This window comes from Echiichthys vipera, assembly GCF_963691815.1.
Source record: "Echiichthys vipera genome assembly, chromosome: 20".
In the NCBI taxonomy this organism is placed as follows: Eukaryota; Metazoa; Chordata; class Actinopteri; order Perciformes; family Trachinidae; genus Echiichthys; species Echiichthys vipera.
Window position 1 is genome coordinate 11,576,589 of NC_139845.1, and position 17,528 is coordinate 11,594,116.

The 17,528-nt window shown below is 41.3% G+C and overlaps 2 protein-coding genes across 5 annotated transcripts; both read left to right on the plus strand.

Moving 5' to 3' along the window:
* The first annotated feature begins 2,331 nt into the window (after positions 1-2,331).
* Positions 2,332-11,583, plus strand: asb15b (ankyrin repeat and SOCS box containing 15b). Of its 4 annotated transcripts, none has more exons than XM_083934835.1 (14): positions 2,332-2,449; positions 2,684-2,792; positions 3,047-3,102; positions 3,804-3,935; positions 4,072-4,236; positions 5,203-5,309; positions 5,409-5,547; positions 6,631-6,802; positions 7,241-7,401; positions 8,004-8,148; positions 8,245-8,400; positions 9,098-9,200; positions 9,295-9,448; positions 10,243-11,583. In XM_083934835.1, exons 2-14 carry the CDS (start codon positions 2,686-2,688, stop codon positions 10,419-10,421), a joined length of 1,776 nt encoding a protein of 591 aa, XP_083790961.1. In that variant the 5' UTR covers positions 2,332-2,449; positions 2,684-2,685; the 3' UTR covers positions 10,422-11,583. The 4 variants fall into 4 exon arrangements, with proteins under 4 accessions (XP_083790961.1, XP_083790963.1, XP_083790962.1 ...); XM_083934837.1 differs by having other exon boundaries at positions 10,261-11,583; XM_083934836.1 differs by having other exon boundaries at positions 3,050-3,102.
* Positions 11,584-12,395: 812 nt separating this feature from the next.
* lmod2b (leiomodin 2 (cardiac) b) lies at positions 12,396-17,074 on the plus strand. Its single transcript, XM_083934863.1, has 6 exons — positions 12,396-12,795; positions 13,080-13,601; positions 14,221-14,485; positions 14,629-14,840; positions 15,432-15,878; positions 16,848-17,074. Exons 1-6 carry the CDS (start codon positions 12,520-12,522, stop codon positions 16,872-16,874), a joined length of 1,749 nt encoding a protein of 582 aa, XP_083790989.1. The 5' UTR covers positions 12,396-12,519; the 3' UTR covers positions 16,875-17,074.
* The last annotated feature ends 454 nt before the right edge of the window (positions 17,075-17,528 follow it).

The window sequence follows — 17,528 nt, forward strand, 5'->3', positions numbered from 1 at the left end:
GGCGTACCAAATTTTCCGGAGCAGAGATTCAAACTTGTGAACAGACTCAAGAGGAGACAAGGTGCTTTCAATATCTAAAGGCAGAAAAAAAAAACTATTAAACATATACACCTGATACAGTATATTCATACAACATACAGTCAATAGTATACAGTTAAAGTATTGTTTAATTGTTATTCACTGATCTACATGAATCTAGTAACTAATTTACACCTGGAAGCTGACCCGTGAAACCACATCTAATGCCTGCGGTGCCTTGCTCAATTGTACCAGGATCATATCTTTGTATCGGAAGCACCATCGGTTTCCCAACCCTTATTTTCTGACACAAGGCAGGACCAGGGTCTCTGATTTTCCTTCCTAAGCTTTAATGCAGTTAAATAAAAATCCCCACTGAGTTATTTTTTGGGAAGCAGATCAAGTCTCCATGAATCAAACAAATATTTCAAGAAGATGCACTCTTGAATTCCTTTTTTAAAGCGTATTATATCAAACACAGATCATGCATATACACATGAATAGTGCATGCAAGCATAAAATGTTCTATATTATGTTAGAAAAATGAACTTTATCTATTGTAAAGGATTCAATAGGACACAGGTATAACATCATATTTCCTTCAGTTTTTATCCAAAGTAGAGCTGCAAGCATTAGTTGATTAATGAAAATCCCACACATTCTCTGGTACTCAAATGTGAACGTTGGCTGTCTTTAATAAAACGATTAATTGAGAAAATAATCAAAATAATCAATGACAGCTTTAATGACTCTTTGAATGAAAAACATGCAAAGAGGTCAAATCTGATCAAACAGACTTCAAATTTGCCAGATTTGCCGGGCAGATATGGTTTTGATTCAAAGGGATTTTCCATCTCTTAAAAATATTTTTTTAGCAGCAGAATGAAGTGAATACGCAGATTGTCTTCTGGAAGAACATGTGCTTATCTCTCGTATTCAATATATTGAGTGAAAGCAAACTGTGTCCATGTGTCCTGTCACTTAACTCCCCTTTTTACAAGCAGCAGCAGTTATGGAGCAGTTAGTGTAGACCTCTTAACGCATTCAAATACTTTATATTCCACCAATAATGTGACTCTTAAAGGAAGTATTCTTCATTATGAATACTTTTTTTCCATACCATTTATACGTTTCGTTTATCAATTGTGTACTTTATTGTCAGTATTGAAATTTGAATAACAGTTTCTACAAGAAGGCTACTTTTCATTTTAACACTCAATAGTAGAGTGAGTTTTTTTGTAATTTCTCTGATACCATACACTATTGCAAGAATAAAGCTGACAAGGCACACAGAATATAAAAAAATGTAAAACTTCTATATACAAATATTCTGCTATTCGACAAACACATACTCAAGCTTTAGGATTAAGCTGCATCAATGTATTGTCAATACACCTTTGCAACACACAATTAAGTAAAAAGAAATTCTACCTACTTTCTTCCTCATATGGAGCAAAAATCTGTGGTTGGTCTCAAATCCGGTGCAAGAGATGAAGCGTTTTCAGTTCAAAGACAGAGCTCATTGTGCGTATGTGTGTGATGTCTGAGCGTGTAGTGAAACTTGAGGATGGGCTGGCAGTCTGCTTTCACTCCAGACAGACTGGTGAAGTCTTTTGACGCGGTGGAGAGAGGCCGCCTACAGGCTGAGTCACTGTGTCACACACTGACGCTGTCTGAGACTTTTTCCATAAACTCCCACGGATCAATTTGTTCGTCAGGAGAAAGTGGGCGCTTGTTCTCTAGAGGGAATATATTTTGCTTAAAATATGTAATATATTATTCCCCAAGCTGTTGTTTAGAAAGTGGAAATAAGATGATTGTTAATATCGAAACGTTTGTTCTATTTTTCAGCATTTTGTTTTTTAGTTATTATAATCTATTTGTATTGAATTGCTTTCATTATGTTGTCCAAGTTTTGGCTTTTACGCTCAAATACACTTTTGCTGTAACTGAATCGCATCAGTGAGTGGATAGATGTGCAGAAAGTTATATAATATCCCTAGGATGTACTTGTAAAATGGAAGCAAATACCCTTTATTGATTTCCATTACCAAAATCGATATCAGTCACAAAGGAGAAGGCTCAGAAAAAGAGTGTGATGTGTTAAGGTTATTTATTATTAACCTTTAAAAATGTGTGCAATGTGGGATCGTACCACAAAAGTAAGAATATTTTGGACATGTAGTGCGGGTGAAGTGTAACAGGTACCCACAAACATGTAATGGGTCTTGTGTTTAAATGTGAGCCAGTTACCTCATTACAGGGAAAGGAGTAGTTTGTACACAGGAGTTGGAAGTGAAAACACAACTGGCACTCTGAGCTGAGTCAGGTCGTCTGGTGCAGGTCTAAATATATCCCAGACAGCCGAGGATCCCAGAAAACAAAAACAAAAATAAGCTGCAAGCTGGAGGGCACGCGTTCACCTCAACAGGTAAGACAGATTGATATGACTTAAAAAAATTAAACTTAATTTTGTGGTGTCATCTCAGATGTGACAGAATTATACTGATTTACTCACGTATGGCATTATTTCAAGCAGGGGCGATATGGTGCCAGCAGTCCTTTGCTGATAAACAAGTTGCATGCCTGTAGCTGTGGACAAAGCACGAAATACAGACTTAAGTTTTATTTTTTATGACTGACCTGCATGTGTCCCTTGATATAGAAATGGATGACTCTGAGCAGGAACGCATAAATGAAGAACTTATTGAGTTCGCCATTCGAGAGAGCATTCAAGGTGCCGTCAAGTTGCCATGTCCAATAGAAACAAACAGGTATGAAAGAGTCCGATATGTCTACATGTCCAAAATGCTTTCGCTACAAGCGTTATGGTGGGGCTACCTGTCAAAAGCACTGCTTTAATCTTTAATATTAGTCTTCATTATTGATAGGGTTGTAAACTAACCTCACAACAGATTGTGAATTCCTGAATTAAATCATTTCAGGGTAATCAGCTCCTACGCTGTTGTGAAGCTCTATCACAGCGTTTCTAGAGTAAAATATTTTCCACTATTCTCCTTTACTTCAGTAGGAAGCAAGCAAACAGTGATGACTTTATGAAGATAATGGCAGCCATTAACAAAGGTAAGCTGCCTGTTCAACTTTGAAACATTAAAGTTCCCATATTATGCTCATTTTCAAGTTCATACTTAGTTTGGGTTTCTACTAAAACATGTTTATTTTCTTTAATGTTTAAAAAACACATTCTTTTCTTGTACCGTCTTTATGAATAAACCTGTATTCACCCTGTCTGTAACAGTTTTTCGTTTTAGCGCCTGTCTCTTTAAGCCTCCCTCCTGAAAAAGCCCGGTCTGTTCTCATTGGTTCGCATTTCCGGGTCCTTCGCATCTATGCAAGGCCCCCAGGAAGTGTGGTCAATCTGTGGAATTGCCCTCTGGCCTAAAAATACTTTTTCCCATTGAGCCAAAGAAACGTATAAATGAGATCTGTGCTCTCGGTGTCTCTGCACAGTCATTGCAGAATTACTGTAACAGCACTGTAGAGTCACTTTCTACCGACATATAGTATAGCTGTGACATCACAGCCTTACAGAAGTCCCGACACTCGTTTAAAGGCAGAGTTTCCAGTATTTATATAGTACCCAAACCTGCTCTATAATAAAAAAAAATCAGATATCTCACTTTTTACAATGTGGGAAAAGTCGAAACAGAAGCACCTATACATGATATGTACATCTATGTGTGCATAAACCCACTGTATTCACTCCATGATGCTACAAATGTTTCCCTGTGTGTCCTGCATGGGTCTTTGCTGTTTCTCCACAGGTGATGTGTATGCGCTGCAGGAGCTGTCAGGTTGTGTGTCTGCCTTCAAAGAGAGCGACAGCAGGGGTTGGTTGCCTCTGCACGCAGCAGCTGTGCAGCCACAGCAAGAGATCCTGCATGCGGTGCTGCAGGGTAAGAGCTCAGTGCAACAGCCTGGGGCGTTCAATCTAAACGAAAGAGCATCTAGCAACTGATTTCCACGATTTAGGTAGATAGAGTGTTTATTTTTTTCAATTTTGACATACTGCTATTGTTGTTTTTGTCGCAGTGTTGACATCCACAGACCTGACCCTGGAGCAGCAGACAGAGGATGGAGTTACGCCTATGACACTGGCAGCGGAGGCCGGCCTGGTGGAAAATGTCAAGATGCTGATGCAGTACGGAGCGTCACCACACAACACCAATAACATGAACGAGACTCCTCTCTTGATTGGTAACCCACGTACACACACACACACACACACACACACACACACACACACACATACACACACACACACACACACACACACACACACACACACACACACACACACACACACACACACACACACACACACACACACACACACACACACACACACACACACACACATTCATCACAAAGCATAAAACTCACACAGTCAAAATTGTTTAATAAATACTTTACAAATTGGCTTTTATCATTTATCACTATTTCAGATGGATGTCCTTGGTTGGTGTAAGGGGGTCATCCCTATGTCCCTGGGTCCTATGTTCCCCGGTCACATAAGCCTACGTCGTCGCTGCATTTTGTTAGGGTTAGAGGCTAAGGTCAGGGTTAGGGGGTAGTGTTAGGGTCTACATTACATGGGCCTATTTGCCGTGGAATTCTGCACTGATTGTGGAAAAAATACCCTTTCTGTGAAAAGCGGGGAACAACAGACCTTTTTTCGAAATAAGGGTCCAATGTTCCCCTGTCACACACAAAGTGGGGAACATGGGACCCAGGGACCCAGGGATCCAGGGACCATAGGTATGCTCCCGCTGTAAATACCCTGCTAGTAGGTCGCTTAATTCTGACCTTCAAATGTAATTTTGAATTTACACTTCACAACGAGACATGAAGCTAACAGTAACAAATGTTAGCAGTTATCAGATTTGTTTAAATTTGCAATATTTACCTTGGGTTGTTTAGTACTAATTATCAAAAGCTAGCATGCTAACATGATATGCTGATACAGTGAAGATGGTAAACACACCTGCTCAGCATCACCATGTTAGCATTGTCATTGTGAGCAAGTTAGCGTGCTAACATTACAGCCTTGTGGAGACGCTAGCATGGCTCTAGTCTCAGCCTTGTTAAAACATCAGTAACTGCCGTAATTAGCCTACTAAAGTGTTAAAAAATAACTCACCTTGTATTTTCTACATTTTGTAGCGGTTAGACAGAGATCACACGACATGGTTGTATCCCTCATCACGGGTGGGGCCTTTGTGGAGCAGGTGTGTCTCACTAAGTGGACGGCCATCCATGAAGCTGCAAAGGTGGTGAACACTGATACAGGCCACATCTGAGAGAATCAGAACTCAAGGCTCGATTTCACATTTTCTCTTTATGTCCTTGCCTACCATGTCTTGCACCAGGTGGGTTGTCCAGCTATTCTGATGCTGCTGCTGAGACACGGAGCCAAAGTAACAGCCAGAGACAGACATGGGGTGACTCCTCTGGCGATCGCAGCTGAATATGGCAACACTGAAGCTTTGGATATACTCATACAGCACGGTAAAGCACTAAAAGTACTAGGGCAGTCGGGACTGCAGCCAGGCCAGTTTAGCACCTGAACTCTTTTACCACAGAGCCATGCTGTTGTAATACGTGCATGTACGTGGTTTGGCATTGTCTTGCTGAAATAAGAAAGGCCTTTCCTTAAAAAAGATGTTGTCGACTTGGCAGCATATGTTCCTCCAAAACCTACAGTATATATACCATTCAGCATTGGTGGTGCCTTCACAAATGTGCAGGTTACCAATGCCACATGCACTAATGCACCCCCATACTATCATGGACGCTGGCTTTTGAACTGTGCACTCTACTCTGTATATACGTGCATATGTGGATGCAGTGACAAGTGTTCAAACAGACAATGGTTTTTGGATGTGTCCTTGAGCACGTGTCTACATCCTATCTGTTTTTCAGACAGTGCCACCTGAGAGGGCCTTGTCCCTTGGGTACAGAGATTGCTTCAAATTATCATGTATCATGTAATGTGTAGATGATGAAATCCCCAAATTCTTTGCAGTTTTACGTTAAGAAACATTATTCTAAATTGTTGCATTATTTGCCAGCACAGTTTTTAACAGCGTTCTTCAGAATCATCTTAGTAACCTGTTGCCAGTAAATCTCATTAATTGTGACATCAGCATCAAATTCAAAATGGATGTATCATTTTATTATTTTTTTAAATTCTCAGTTTCAACATCTGATATGTTGTCTTTGTGCCATTTTCAATGAAATATGGAGTTTCAGTGTTTTACAAGTCACAGCATTATTTTTCTATTTACATTTTAGAAAGCATCCAAACTAATGGTTGATTAGTCATTATGCTTTTTTCATGCTGAATGATTTATTTCCGATCAACTATGTGCCAATCTCTGGTAAACACAAGATTTAAAGTAAGAAACTCAGTTTTACGCATCTATATTAAAAAAAGTTAAGAGTGTAACAGTCAATTAAGAATTTCCTTAGTCAAGGACAGCCCTAAAATGTATTGCTTTACATTTGTCATGTTTGTTTGACTAACAACACACACACGACACATTTTTTTCACTCATCAGACCTTGTTGTACTTTCCCTGTGCTCCATTAGGTGGTGACGTGGCTGCCCAGGCCTATAATGGAGACACGGTCCTCTATGATGCATCTGGTTCTGGAAATCTGGACTGTGTGGAACTGCTCCTGCAGCACGGAGCCAACCCGAACGTAGCCAGCCTTGCCTGCCAGCTGCCTATCCACAGAGCTGCATATGAGGGACACATACTGTGAGCTGACCTTCATGCAAGAGAGCACCCAATCGTCCTGATGAACTAGATATTCTCATGCCTAAAGCTTGAGAATATTCGAGATTTCAAAGACATACAGTTCGAGACAGAAAGTAGAGTCAAATTAACATTCTTTTCCTCCTACTTTGCAGCCAAATTGATCAATCTGAAACATGTCTCTCTCTGCACCTCATAGTTCTGCAGTGTTTTCACCGTGGTGACTTCCACAAAGAGCCTTCTGTTAATCGCTGTTTTGCAGCTCTGTCACTGAACAACACTTTAGCTCAACCGCAATCTAATGAACATTTTTTCGCAATATCCTTTTTTCTTCTTTTAGCATTTGTTTTTCAGTTTCTGTCCCTCAATCTCTTCAAGTTTGTCCCTGCCCCCACCCCTCTCTCTCTGTCTCCCTCTCTCTCTGTCTCTCTCTCTCTGTAGAGTCCTGAGGACTCTCATCCCCATCACCGCTAAGAGAGCTATCCGTCTCTCAGGCCAGAACCCTGTCCACTCAGCAGCTGATGGAGGACAAGTTGAGTGTCTGGAGCTGCTTATCCAGAAAGGATATGATGTCAATGCCTTGCTAGGCACACACATCTCTGGTAGCTCAAAAACCTATAACCTAAGTCTTGTCAGTCTTAGATCGTAATGTCCATACACCCACTACATATGACAAGTTTGAAACAGTCACTGCTTAAGACATCATTACTAAGTTTGACCAGAGAATGACTAATGGTTAATTGTCCCCTGTGACGATTTAATATGTTTGTAAGTTGATTATCCTGCCGTAGAGTAATAAATGGAAACCAGCATATTTCTATAATGTAATGATTTACAAATGCTTCTTGTAGATAATAAGCTGAACGTCATTCAAACCACCTTCATCAAGTGTTTGGGAAACATGAGCTTTTAAAGGTCCCATAAAGGCTTTTGTAAAATGTCTGTATTGATTATAAAGCAGGTAGAGGTGCTATATAACACTGTATCAAAATGCTTAGAAAGTGCTGATACAGCGCTGTTACAGTCATTCCTCGGAAACACTCTTAAAGAGACAGGCGCTAAAACAGAGTGTTTCAGACAGAGGGTGAAAACTGGTGTATTCAGACAGACAGAATGAGAAAAATAATGTGTTTTGTCAAGTATGAACCTGAAAATGAGCCGGACCTTTACATTAGCCCCTGATTCAATATCAATCTTGTTGAAGAGAACTATGGGGACCTCAGGAAGACTCCTCTGTACTTTGCTGTGTCCAACGGTGATGTGACCTGTGCTGAGATGTTGCTGGCAGCCGGAGCGAGTACTGATCTGGATCCACTACGATGCATCCTGGTCGCTATACGAGCCGGGAGGTGTGTGGCATACAGCACATACCTGGGTATCCTCATTCACTGTAACTTACATACAAGCGACGGTAACCTCTGGTGTCTCTGTTTGACCATTTCCAGTCATGAGCTGGTGAAGCTGTTGCTGTCCTATGGAACGGATGTGAATTGTTACTTCAGAGTTATCACCAACACACTGTTCCCCACTGCCCTGCAGTACAGCCTGAACGACCGTTTCATGCTGCGACTGCTGCTCAACAGTGGATATCAAGCTTACAGGTACGTCTACCACCTGTTAAATGAAGTTTTCTACCATATATGATTTCAGGAAAGTGTAAAGTTGCATTCCTTGATTAGGATTCTTTAGTAAAACACATTTAACGGATCTGTTTTTAACTAAATGATATCAAACTTTCAGTTTAACCTACAAATATAAATGATGCTGTAATATTTTGAGTTAATTGAATGGTATAAAACTAAAGTCTAATGTCCTATCTTTGTAACCATATATCTTTTTAACAGCCTAATTCAGCTTTGTGTTTACAAGAGTTGTCTAAAGGAAGCTAACACCGGTGTACTACTCAGGCAGACCGCCCAAACGTTCTTACTGCTTTCTCCCATCAAAGCACTTTCGTATACTAATTTGACATGTAAAGTCCCATGTACAAATATGACATTTCACTTGTAGATTGTAAATAAATTCTTCTTGCACCTCGCTGGTGATCACCCAGTAAAAGTGCAGAGAAAAGACCAGATCCGTCCTAAATAGGGATAATGCCAGCGAACGGTGTTCGACTTGTGACGCAGTTACGTTAAGCACTGAAATAATTTGAGTCATTGCTTAGCTTCTGTGCCGCTATTTCCAAACTTAGCACGGCTAACGTTGACACACCTAGCACTAGCATTCACACTATTCATAACCATATTGATTAGAAAACATTTCAACATTTCATCTCTGCAACATTGTCTGTGGTAGGTGTTTCCATTGTTGCCATGGTAATGGTGAAGAAATCGATAGCACCTGGACTGATCTCCATAACAAAGCCTACCAGATTTACAGTCAACCTAATGTTGTCACAGTAAGAGATAATTCAGGCAAACATATAAACACATCTGCTATAGTAATAAGGAGTAACACAGAATAATCACATCCTTGATTTTTTTCTCTTACAGTTCTGCGATTTTGTATCGGTGTCGTGGCTCACACATCTAGTCGGCGGTGTTGTAAAGATGCTCCTGGACTACGTCAGCCACGCTGACATCTGTCCCATCCTCAAACAGGTTCTGCGGAAGACGCCAGAGTGGGAGGAGATTTCTGACATACTGAGTAAAACTTCAACACATCACTTTCTCACAAAATTCTCACAAATAGAATAAACTCAGTTCTCAACCCTGTTGCTGCTACATGTCCTGTGCCAACCACAGCCATTTGTGAGGATTTTTCGAAACTTTTTCTCCACAAAAATGTATTGGCACTTTTAAGATGCTGTTCAATGTCTTTTGGTTATTCTTAGTAGTTTTATTATTTTATCATTTTTTGATTTTTCTCATAGGTTGGTCTCTGTTTTAATTTTTTGTAATTGCCCTTTATTATTGTCTTTGTTGTTGTTTTTTCACTCACTATTGTTGTTCAAGTTGACTTGTGAGTTTGATTTGATTTCAGCCATTGGGATTTCTAAAGCCCTATGCAAATGGGATCAGTTTTCACGTGGGGACGTAGGGTAAGGTAATTTTTACCAGGGGTCCCATCCAAATGCGCATGTCAGTAAAAAAAATACCTCAGGTAAAACTAGTCCTCTCCGAATACGACCCTACATATGTTGATATACCGTCATATCCTGTCCAAACATAGTTTCTGCATTTTTTTTAGCATGTAGGCGCTTGAAGAAGCACTCTTAACACTTCTTTTTTGTTTCTGTCCTTAAGTCCATTTACCTAATTTTGTGATATCAGGAAGCTACGTAACATGCACATTGTGACAGGGAGGTGATGGTAGTGTGTAAATCGAGTAACTCGAGTTATATTACAGATGTCCTGAGGTAAAAGTATTTTACCCTACGTCCCCACGTCAAACTAATCCCGTCCGAATAATTAATTAAGAATGTGTTAATTAACCTGAAGTTGTTTGTGTGTCGCCAGGCAAACCACGGCCTCTGCAGCACTTGTGTCGACTGGTAATCAGGAGTCACATGAGCCTCAGGATGCTGAACGACCCCGAAGCCATGGCTGCTGCCCCTTATCCTCCGAGACTGAAGGACTACCTGAGCCACAGGGAGTGTGGTGGCCTCTCCTCCACGTGAAACATATTTTATTCATACCTTTGTGATCGAAACACTTCAGAAAACATCGCTCTTTTAAAATTAGGCAACAGGAATATATTTTTCTTTTATATTTAATATGTTATGTTTTATATATTATGAGCCTTGTAGTGCGTGACTGTGTCTACTATTTATATGCGGCTCAAAAGAATTATTATTCCTCCCAGGCTTGTCTAGCATACGTCTTGCACTGTACATCCACATAGGTGTTTTCACTTCTCGCTAATTACGCCTCTGCTCCAGGAGAATTTAGGCAGGGAATTATACGAGGTCACCAAACTACATCAGCCAATCAGAATGATTTGAGTGAGAGTTGTCCTGCCCTAAGAGGTGCAATGGTGTGAACCAGAAAAGTCAATCAAACACAGTCCTTACAAGAGGTCTAATCAGAAAGGTTAAGTGACAGCACCTGCGTGGGTGGGCAACATTATTCTCACTTTGTGCTGCTGGCTCTAAGTGTTCATATTGTGACACTCAATGCCTCTGCCTACCGCTCAATTTAGAACTTACATCCATGTCTGTCCAGACTTACATAACAGATGCAGTGAAGACTTTGAAGGTGTTAAATGAAAGGTATTAAGTCTATTTTCTAAGACATTTTAAGATTACTGTCACCAATTCAGTATCGTACCAAATGTCTCCCCTTGTGTTTATTTGTTATGGTGTTAAATAATGGCCAGAAACGTGTTTTACAGAACAATATCATGTCACAGTGAAGTTGAACTTTTTTTTGGATAGAAAATGCCTTCACTTCATCATGTTTTATCCTCTGAGACATTTCTGTAAAATTTTGTTAGAATTTACAAAGACATTTTTGAGTCACATTGACCTTTGACCACCAAAATCTGTCCATCTTTGAGTTCCAGTTGACACATATGAAGGCATTCCCTCAATGCCTTTCTGAGATATCGCATTCACAAGAATGGGACGGATTGGACAACCTGAAAACATAATGCATCTGGCCAAAGCTAATGCTTGTGGGGAAGCGTTAAAAAAGACCTGAGTAATAATGTATCCTGGAGTCTGAGTGTAACCACAACTTCAACAGCATATTAGCTTAAACAGAACCTTGAGCTGTTTAAAGCCCTGAATAATATTCGTAGAGTTCCTGTTCTTCCATTGCGATTTGAGTCATGTTTCCATGCTGCTAGCCTGAATAAAAACCCTGGAAGCTGAACTTTTGTCTCTTGTACAGATTTCTGAAAAAATAGAGCCTTATTTGTGTGTGTTATCTTGCTCTCATGTCAAAAATACAAAGTTGTCAGACAGCCAATGAATGAGGGGGAAAAGTTAAAATCGAACGAAAAAGCACCACATATCTCAGCCCATTGTAAAGTGAAGTTACATATTGTTAAAAAAGAAAACAACCCATCAGCCTGAATCCTCTTTGCCCCTGCCTTCATATGTGTCTCTGCCATGTTATGGTAGATCTAAAATCAGCCCAATCAACAGACAATAACAAGAGGAAACGCAGACAGCAATCTGCTGATGCACGTGCAGAGATTTAGCTTTTTGGGCGATACATCATCTCTGTTTATCTTTCTAGTTCTGTTCTGTTGGGTCCAATTGGTCATTTTTGGCCATGAAGAAAGCGCTCAGAACGTGGTGACAGACTGCTACGTTGACAGGCCACAGTCTCTGAGCTCACATGCTTTTTGTGGCTCTCTCTCAGCAGTGCCTCCCAAAAAAGACGCTGAATCATGGGGCCCACACTTTGGTACGTTCCCCTCTGATCCCTCTCTTAAGGCCTAAACAGCAGCTGGAGAGATTAGAGAGGACAGGACACCGACACACACACACACACAGACTCTCCCTCAAAGCAACACGGCTGGCCAGAACGGATCCAGTTTAGACTGGATAGAGTAAGTCTTCACACCTTCGGCCAGCAAAGGTTCACCTCATCTGGACTGCTTATGTCTTTGGATCTCTGGCGACCTCCCGGTGGACGTTCTCTTTTGTTGGAACCCCTATCTCCACACACCTACTTCATTTTGGGGTCCGGACTGAAGCAACTCAAGAACTGTTCACCTGTGATAGTTTAAACTCATACTGAGCGCACTGCGTGATTCACGCTTTGGCCATGAGCTCGTTCGGGTACCGCCGAGAGTTGAGTAAATACGAAGATGTCGATGAGGACGAGCTTTTGGCTTCTCTCAGCCCTGAAGAGCTGGCTGAATTAGAAAAGGAGCTGGTGGACATTGACCCTGACGCCAACGTGCCCATAGGACTCCGACAGAGAGACCAGACGGACAAGACCCCGACGGGCACCTTCAGCAGAGAGGCCCTCATGAAGTATTGGGAAAGTGAGACACGTAGATTGCTGGAAGACGAAATAGGTGGAGAAGGTCCTAAACCAGTAAGTACTCGTAATTCATTTGATTTGCTTGGCATTTGTAAAATGTGCCAGAGGCGAAGTCCGCTTGTTTGAAGTTGTATCAGATGGAAGCCAAGACAAATTACTTGAGTAAAAGTTAAAAGTAATAAGTTATTTGAAGTACTAAAAGGAATATCACACTTTCTTCCATAGTTGGCCTAAAAGTGTTTGTGTAAATTTGGCTTTACAAAATTACATAAGATTTTAATAGAACAAATAATCATAATGACAGCATTTCAAACATTGACTAACTTGATCTAATACAGGATGAAGAACAAGAGGAGGAGTGTGTGACAGAAGAAAACAGCGGAGCAGAGGATGAAAAAGATGTGGAAAATGAGAAAGAACAGAAAAAGCACAAAATACAAAAGGAGAAGGACGATGAAGAGGAAGAAGATGAAGATGAAGAAGAAGAAGAAGAAGAGGAGGAGGAGGAAGAGGAAGAGAAAGATGAAGAACAAGAGGAGAGTGAGGAGGAGGAAGTTGTAACAGAAGAGGAGGAAGATGAGGAGGAGCAGGAAGAGGAGGAGGAACAAGAGGAGGAACAAGATAATAAATTAAAACCTGAACCCTCAAATATTTCTGAGACACTGATGTCACGGGCCGAAGCCCCGATGCTGCTGAAGCCGCAGAGGGTGGAGCCTATGAGACTGACCCCTCCCCCTCCACCTGCCGACCCAAACGCGACCGGAAACCCAACGGTTGTCGACGAAGCCCTCCAGCGAGCTCTTAGCAATGACCCTGAACTCTCAGAGGTTAATCTCAACAACATTGATGATATCTCACAGGTACGCTGTTAAAGGTTACTTTACATCATTAATAAGTGTGAATACAGGGGTTAAAGGACCCATGTTGTGCTCATTTTCAGGTTCATATTTGTATTTTGTATTTTCTACTAGAGCATGTTGACACTCTTTAATGTTAAAAAAAACATTCTTTTCTCATATTGTTTGTCTGAATATACCTGTGTTCACTCTCTGCCAGAAACACTCTGTTTAAGCACCTGTCTCTTTAAGACTCCCTCCCGAAAAAGCCCAGTCCACTCTGATTGGTCAGTGTTTTAGCATTTGCGCTCTTGACCAATCTGCACTATTATTGCAGCCAGGAAATGACATAACATAAATGTACACAGCTGTACCAGCACTTCCTACCTGTATATAGTATAGTTGTGACATCACAACAGTACAGAAGTCCTGGCAGTTTGTTTAAAGGCACAGTTTCTGACTGTGTGCACTTCTCTGTGGATTGTTTGTTTAGATACTTTCACACCGCGTCCATAAACTATTATTTTACTATTAAACAATATAAAGCTTTTTGTTTCAAAGTTTCAGTGTTTTTTGTCGCAATATAGGTAAAAATAATAATCTATATGCTCTTGTGCTGAGAATATTACTATTTACTTTTTAGGTAACCCTCATTCGATTTGCTGAAGCACTGAGGTCCAACACACACGTGCGGGTATTTAGCCTTGCAAACACCCGAGCGGACGACCCTGTGGCTCTGGCCATCGCTAAAATGCTGAGGGAGAACTCGTCCATCACCAGTCTGAATATAGAGTCCAACTATGTGACTGGGAAGGGTGTGATGGCGCTGGTTCAAGCACTTCCTGGAAACAACAGCCTGACTGAGCTCCGGTTTCACAATCAGAGACACATGTGTGGAGGACAGGCTAGTTCCTCTTTTCTCACTTCCCATTTTGTCCTAATCAAACATATATACTAAGCAATATACCATAATATTCAGAAAGCAACCAAACTCTGTTTGGCAGTTCTTCTTATCAATGTCTCACTTCCTCAAACTTCACCCCGCAGGTAGAGATGGAGATGGTAAAGATACTTAGGGAAAACCACACCTTGATCAAGCTGGGCTACCAGTTTAACCTGCCTGGTCCCAGGATGAGCATGACAGGGATCCTCACCAGGAACCAGGACCGCCAGAGACAGAAACGGCTGCAGGAGCAGAGACAGCAGCAGCAGGGCCAACAGGGGGCGTCAGACGGGGCTGTTAACCCCAGAACCAGTGCACTGGTATGTAACTTTGCTCCATTATGAGACTAGTGTAATAAAATAGGTTTAACTTAAGATTGGTTGGCCACCTTTTCAATTAACCGAACAATTGCATTTTGCTTCTCTTTTTTTCTCGATGACTGTTACCAAAGCCCCGATCTCTGTGACAAATAGCGACAAGCTCTTCAGCTAACAAGCTATAAGCTAATGATATGCAACTTTGACAAACCCAGCTGTTTCAACCGCCTTTTACATTTGCCTAAAACATTTCAGCTGTGTTCATTGTTTAGACAAGTTCAAGTAGCCTGGCATTTACGATTTCTGACTGGCGTTATCAGAGCAGAGCAAAAGCTGAAGCTATCAATCATCTTCTTAAACCTCACCAGCCTGAGATAAATGCTTGTTATTGGTTGATTGGTTGATACAAAATCTGTCAGGACCACTGAAACATAAGTTTGGCAGGTTCGTCTGGTTTCCAGGCTAAAGTTCAAGTGCTTTGAGAGTGACTTAGCTTATTGTTGTTTACACCTGCAACTCAGCATAAGCGAGGGCACTAGCCTTTCCTAGTTCTAAACGCTTTTGTAATAATCCATTTCCTCTCTTTGTGTCTAGAAAGGAACTCCTCGGTCATCACCTTACAGCTCACCCAGAGCCTCCCCTTGGTCCTCACCCAAACTCACCCGGAGCGACCTAGCTAAAAAGCAGACTCCACCTCCTCCTCCCCCTCCTCCACCCCCTCCTCCACCCCCACCACCTCCTCCACCACCTCCCCCGCAGCGAGAGAAGAAGAAGCCCACCCGCATGATTGCGGAGGTCATCAAGGCGCATGAGGCGGGCGGCAAGAAGGTGAGGAAGACAAAAGGTAAGAAGTGCAAGAAGGGGAAGGTGTCTGGGAAAGAAGAGACGAGTAGCATCCTGAAGGAGCTCAAGAACGCACTGAGGCCTGTGTCGATGGAGAGGAGAGGGGAGGAGGGCAGCAGGCCGTCCACGCCACTGAGGTCAGCCCATGATCAGCTGATGGAGTCCATTCGCAACAGCGGCAACCGCAGCCTGAAACGGGTAAGTGGACTGATTTGTGCGACAAAAATATTTATCTTTAGCATTCTTGTTATCAGCAGTATCGTCACCTAAGACACTGTCATCAGATTAAAGCGAGATGGATTATTTAGAAATATACTGAGTGGCGAAAACATTCCTCCTCCACAAGCAGGGGAGCGATGCAAAACTGCATTAACTGAACAAGTAGGAAGTTTAACATAGATGAGGATGACACAGTCAGTGGTGTCTTAGTCATGGTATGTTCTGTCTCTAAATTGGGGTAGGCTGCTTACCACCAGCGAACACTGTGGTATGATCACAAGGCTTTTACAGCCAGAGAGAGAGAGAGAGATACAGTAAAAAGACAAAACATAGCTGATGATAATGTCAGCCAAGGCAGTCAAGTATTCTTAGAAGAGGAAGATAGGGGGATACAGAGAAAAAAAAGGATGGAAAACAAAGACAATGGGGCGAACAAATAAGAGAGCATTCAGGTTTATCTCAGTGTAAAATGCGCTCTGCCCCTTAGATAGCGGGGTCTCCTAGCTGTCAAATTCCTTCTACTTAGTGAATGTATTTATAGAAACTGCTGGGCGGAGCATTGATAAAGACAGATATGACAAGTTACCACAGCATGCACCAACAACACATCGGAAAAAAACAAAACAGCCCACTAACATTTCATCTGCTAGTGGGCTGAGGACGGCACACAGATTCGATGTCCAGGTTTGCAAGCTTACCAAGAAAGAAATTCAAAAGATTTGGCTGAATAACATATTGCAATGATGGTTCCTCAAAACACCACTTAAAAAAATCACCATCCGGGGGTTAGCTTAGCATAGCTTAAAGACTGGAATCAAGGGAAACAGGCTCCGTCCGTAGGTGACAAAATCAACCTCCCAGCTCCTCTAAAGCGCACTAGATAACATATTAAAACCATATAATCACTTTTTAAAAATACTTTTAAACTATAACATTGTTATTTTCCAGGTGGAACTCCCACATCATCTACGATAATACAAGCAGACGTAAAAGAGGTCTCTTGGTTGCCATGGAAATGAGAGAGTCTGCATCAGATGACAATGGAGTGATGAAACCACAAGATGAAATGTTTGGATAGCTGAGGAGGAAAAACTGAATTTTTACTCACAAAAAGAGAATTTGCACTGCAACAATGGCGTTTCAAGTTTTTTTTTTAAAAAGTATTTAAGCAAAATGGATGATATTTGTATTTAATTTTGAAATGAGTTGACTAAACTGTTTACTGTTTTGTGATTCTCAGTTTTCTTGTAAAATTGTAAATATTAATTTCTAAATGTAGCCTTTTGGTGTCTGTGTATGTGGACTGTCTGCTTGTTCTTTGGTTACTGGTTGAGTAGCATTTGAAAGAAAAGGGTCAAGCTGTTATGCAGCAGTGTTTTTATCAGTGAGTCAGCTTATTGGTCAAGCACCACTGATGCATGTTCCCACTCCGACACACTCACAATACACCCACTCCATGTCAGTACGCATTATAGCAGGGCTTTGGCGCACTTTGTTTAAACAATGCATGACAAGTAAAGGGAAAGCATAGACTTTACCACTGACGGAAGAGACACCAACTTTAAACCAAAATCATTAGCTCAAATATGAAGCTGCGGGCTACTTAAAAGTTGCACTCCACAAAGTGTT

Bases quoted from the DNA above. Each gene is read 5' to 3' on its own strand.
- asb15b (XM_083934835.1), top strand. From the start codon at position 2,686: ATGGATGACTCTGAGCAGGAACGCATAAATGAAGAACTTATTGAGTTC. The intron at 7,402-8,003 runs GTAGCTCAAAAA...ATCTTGTTGAAG, and splicing joins GCTAGGCACACACATCTCTG to AGAACTATGGGGACCTCAGG. The intron at 9,201-9,294 runs GTAAGAGATAAT...TTTCTCTTACAG, and splicing joins GTCAACCTAATGTTGTCACA to TTCTGCGATTTTGTATCGGT.
- lmod2b (XM_083934863.1), top strand. From the start codon at position 12,520: ATGAGCTCGTTCGGGTACCGCCGAGAGTTGAGTAAATACGAAGATGTC. The intron at 12,796-13,079 runs GTAAGTACTCGT...GATCTAATACAG, and splicing joins GTGGAGAAGGTCCTAAACCA to GATGAAGAACAAGAGGAGGA. The intron at 14,841-15,431 runs GTATGTAACTTT...CTTTGTGTCTAG, and splicing joins ACCCCAGAACCAGTGCACTG to AAAGGAACTCCTCGGTCATC.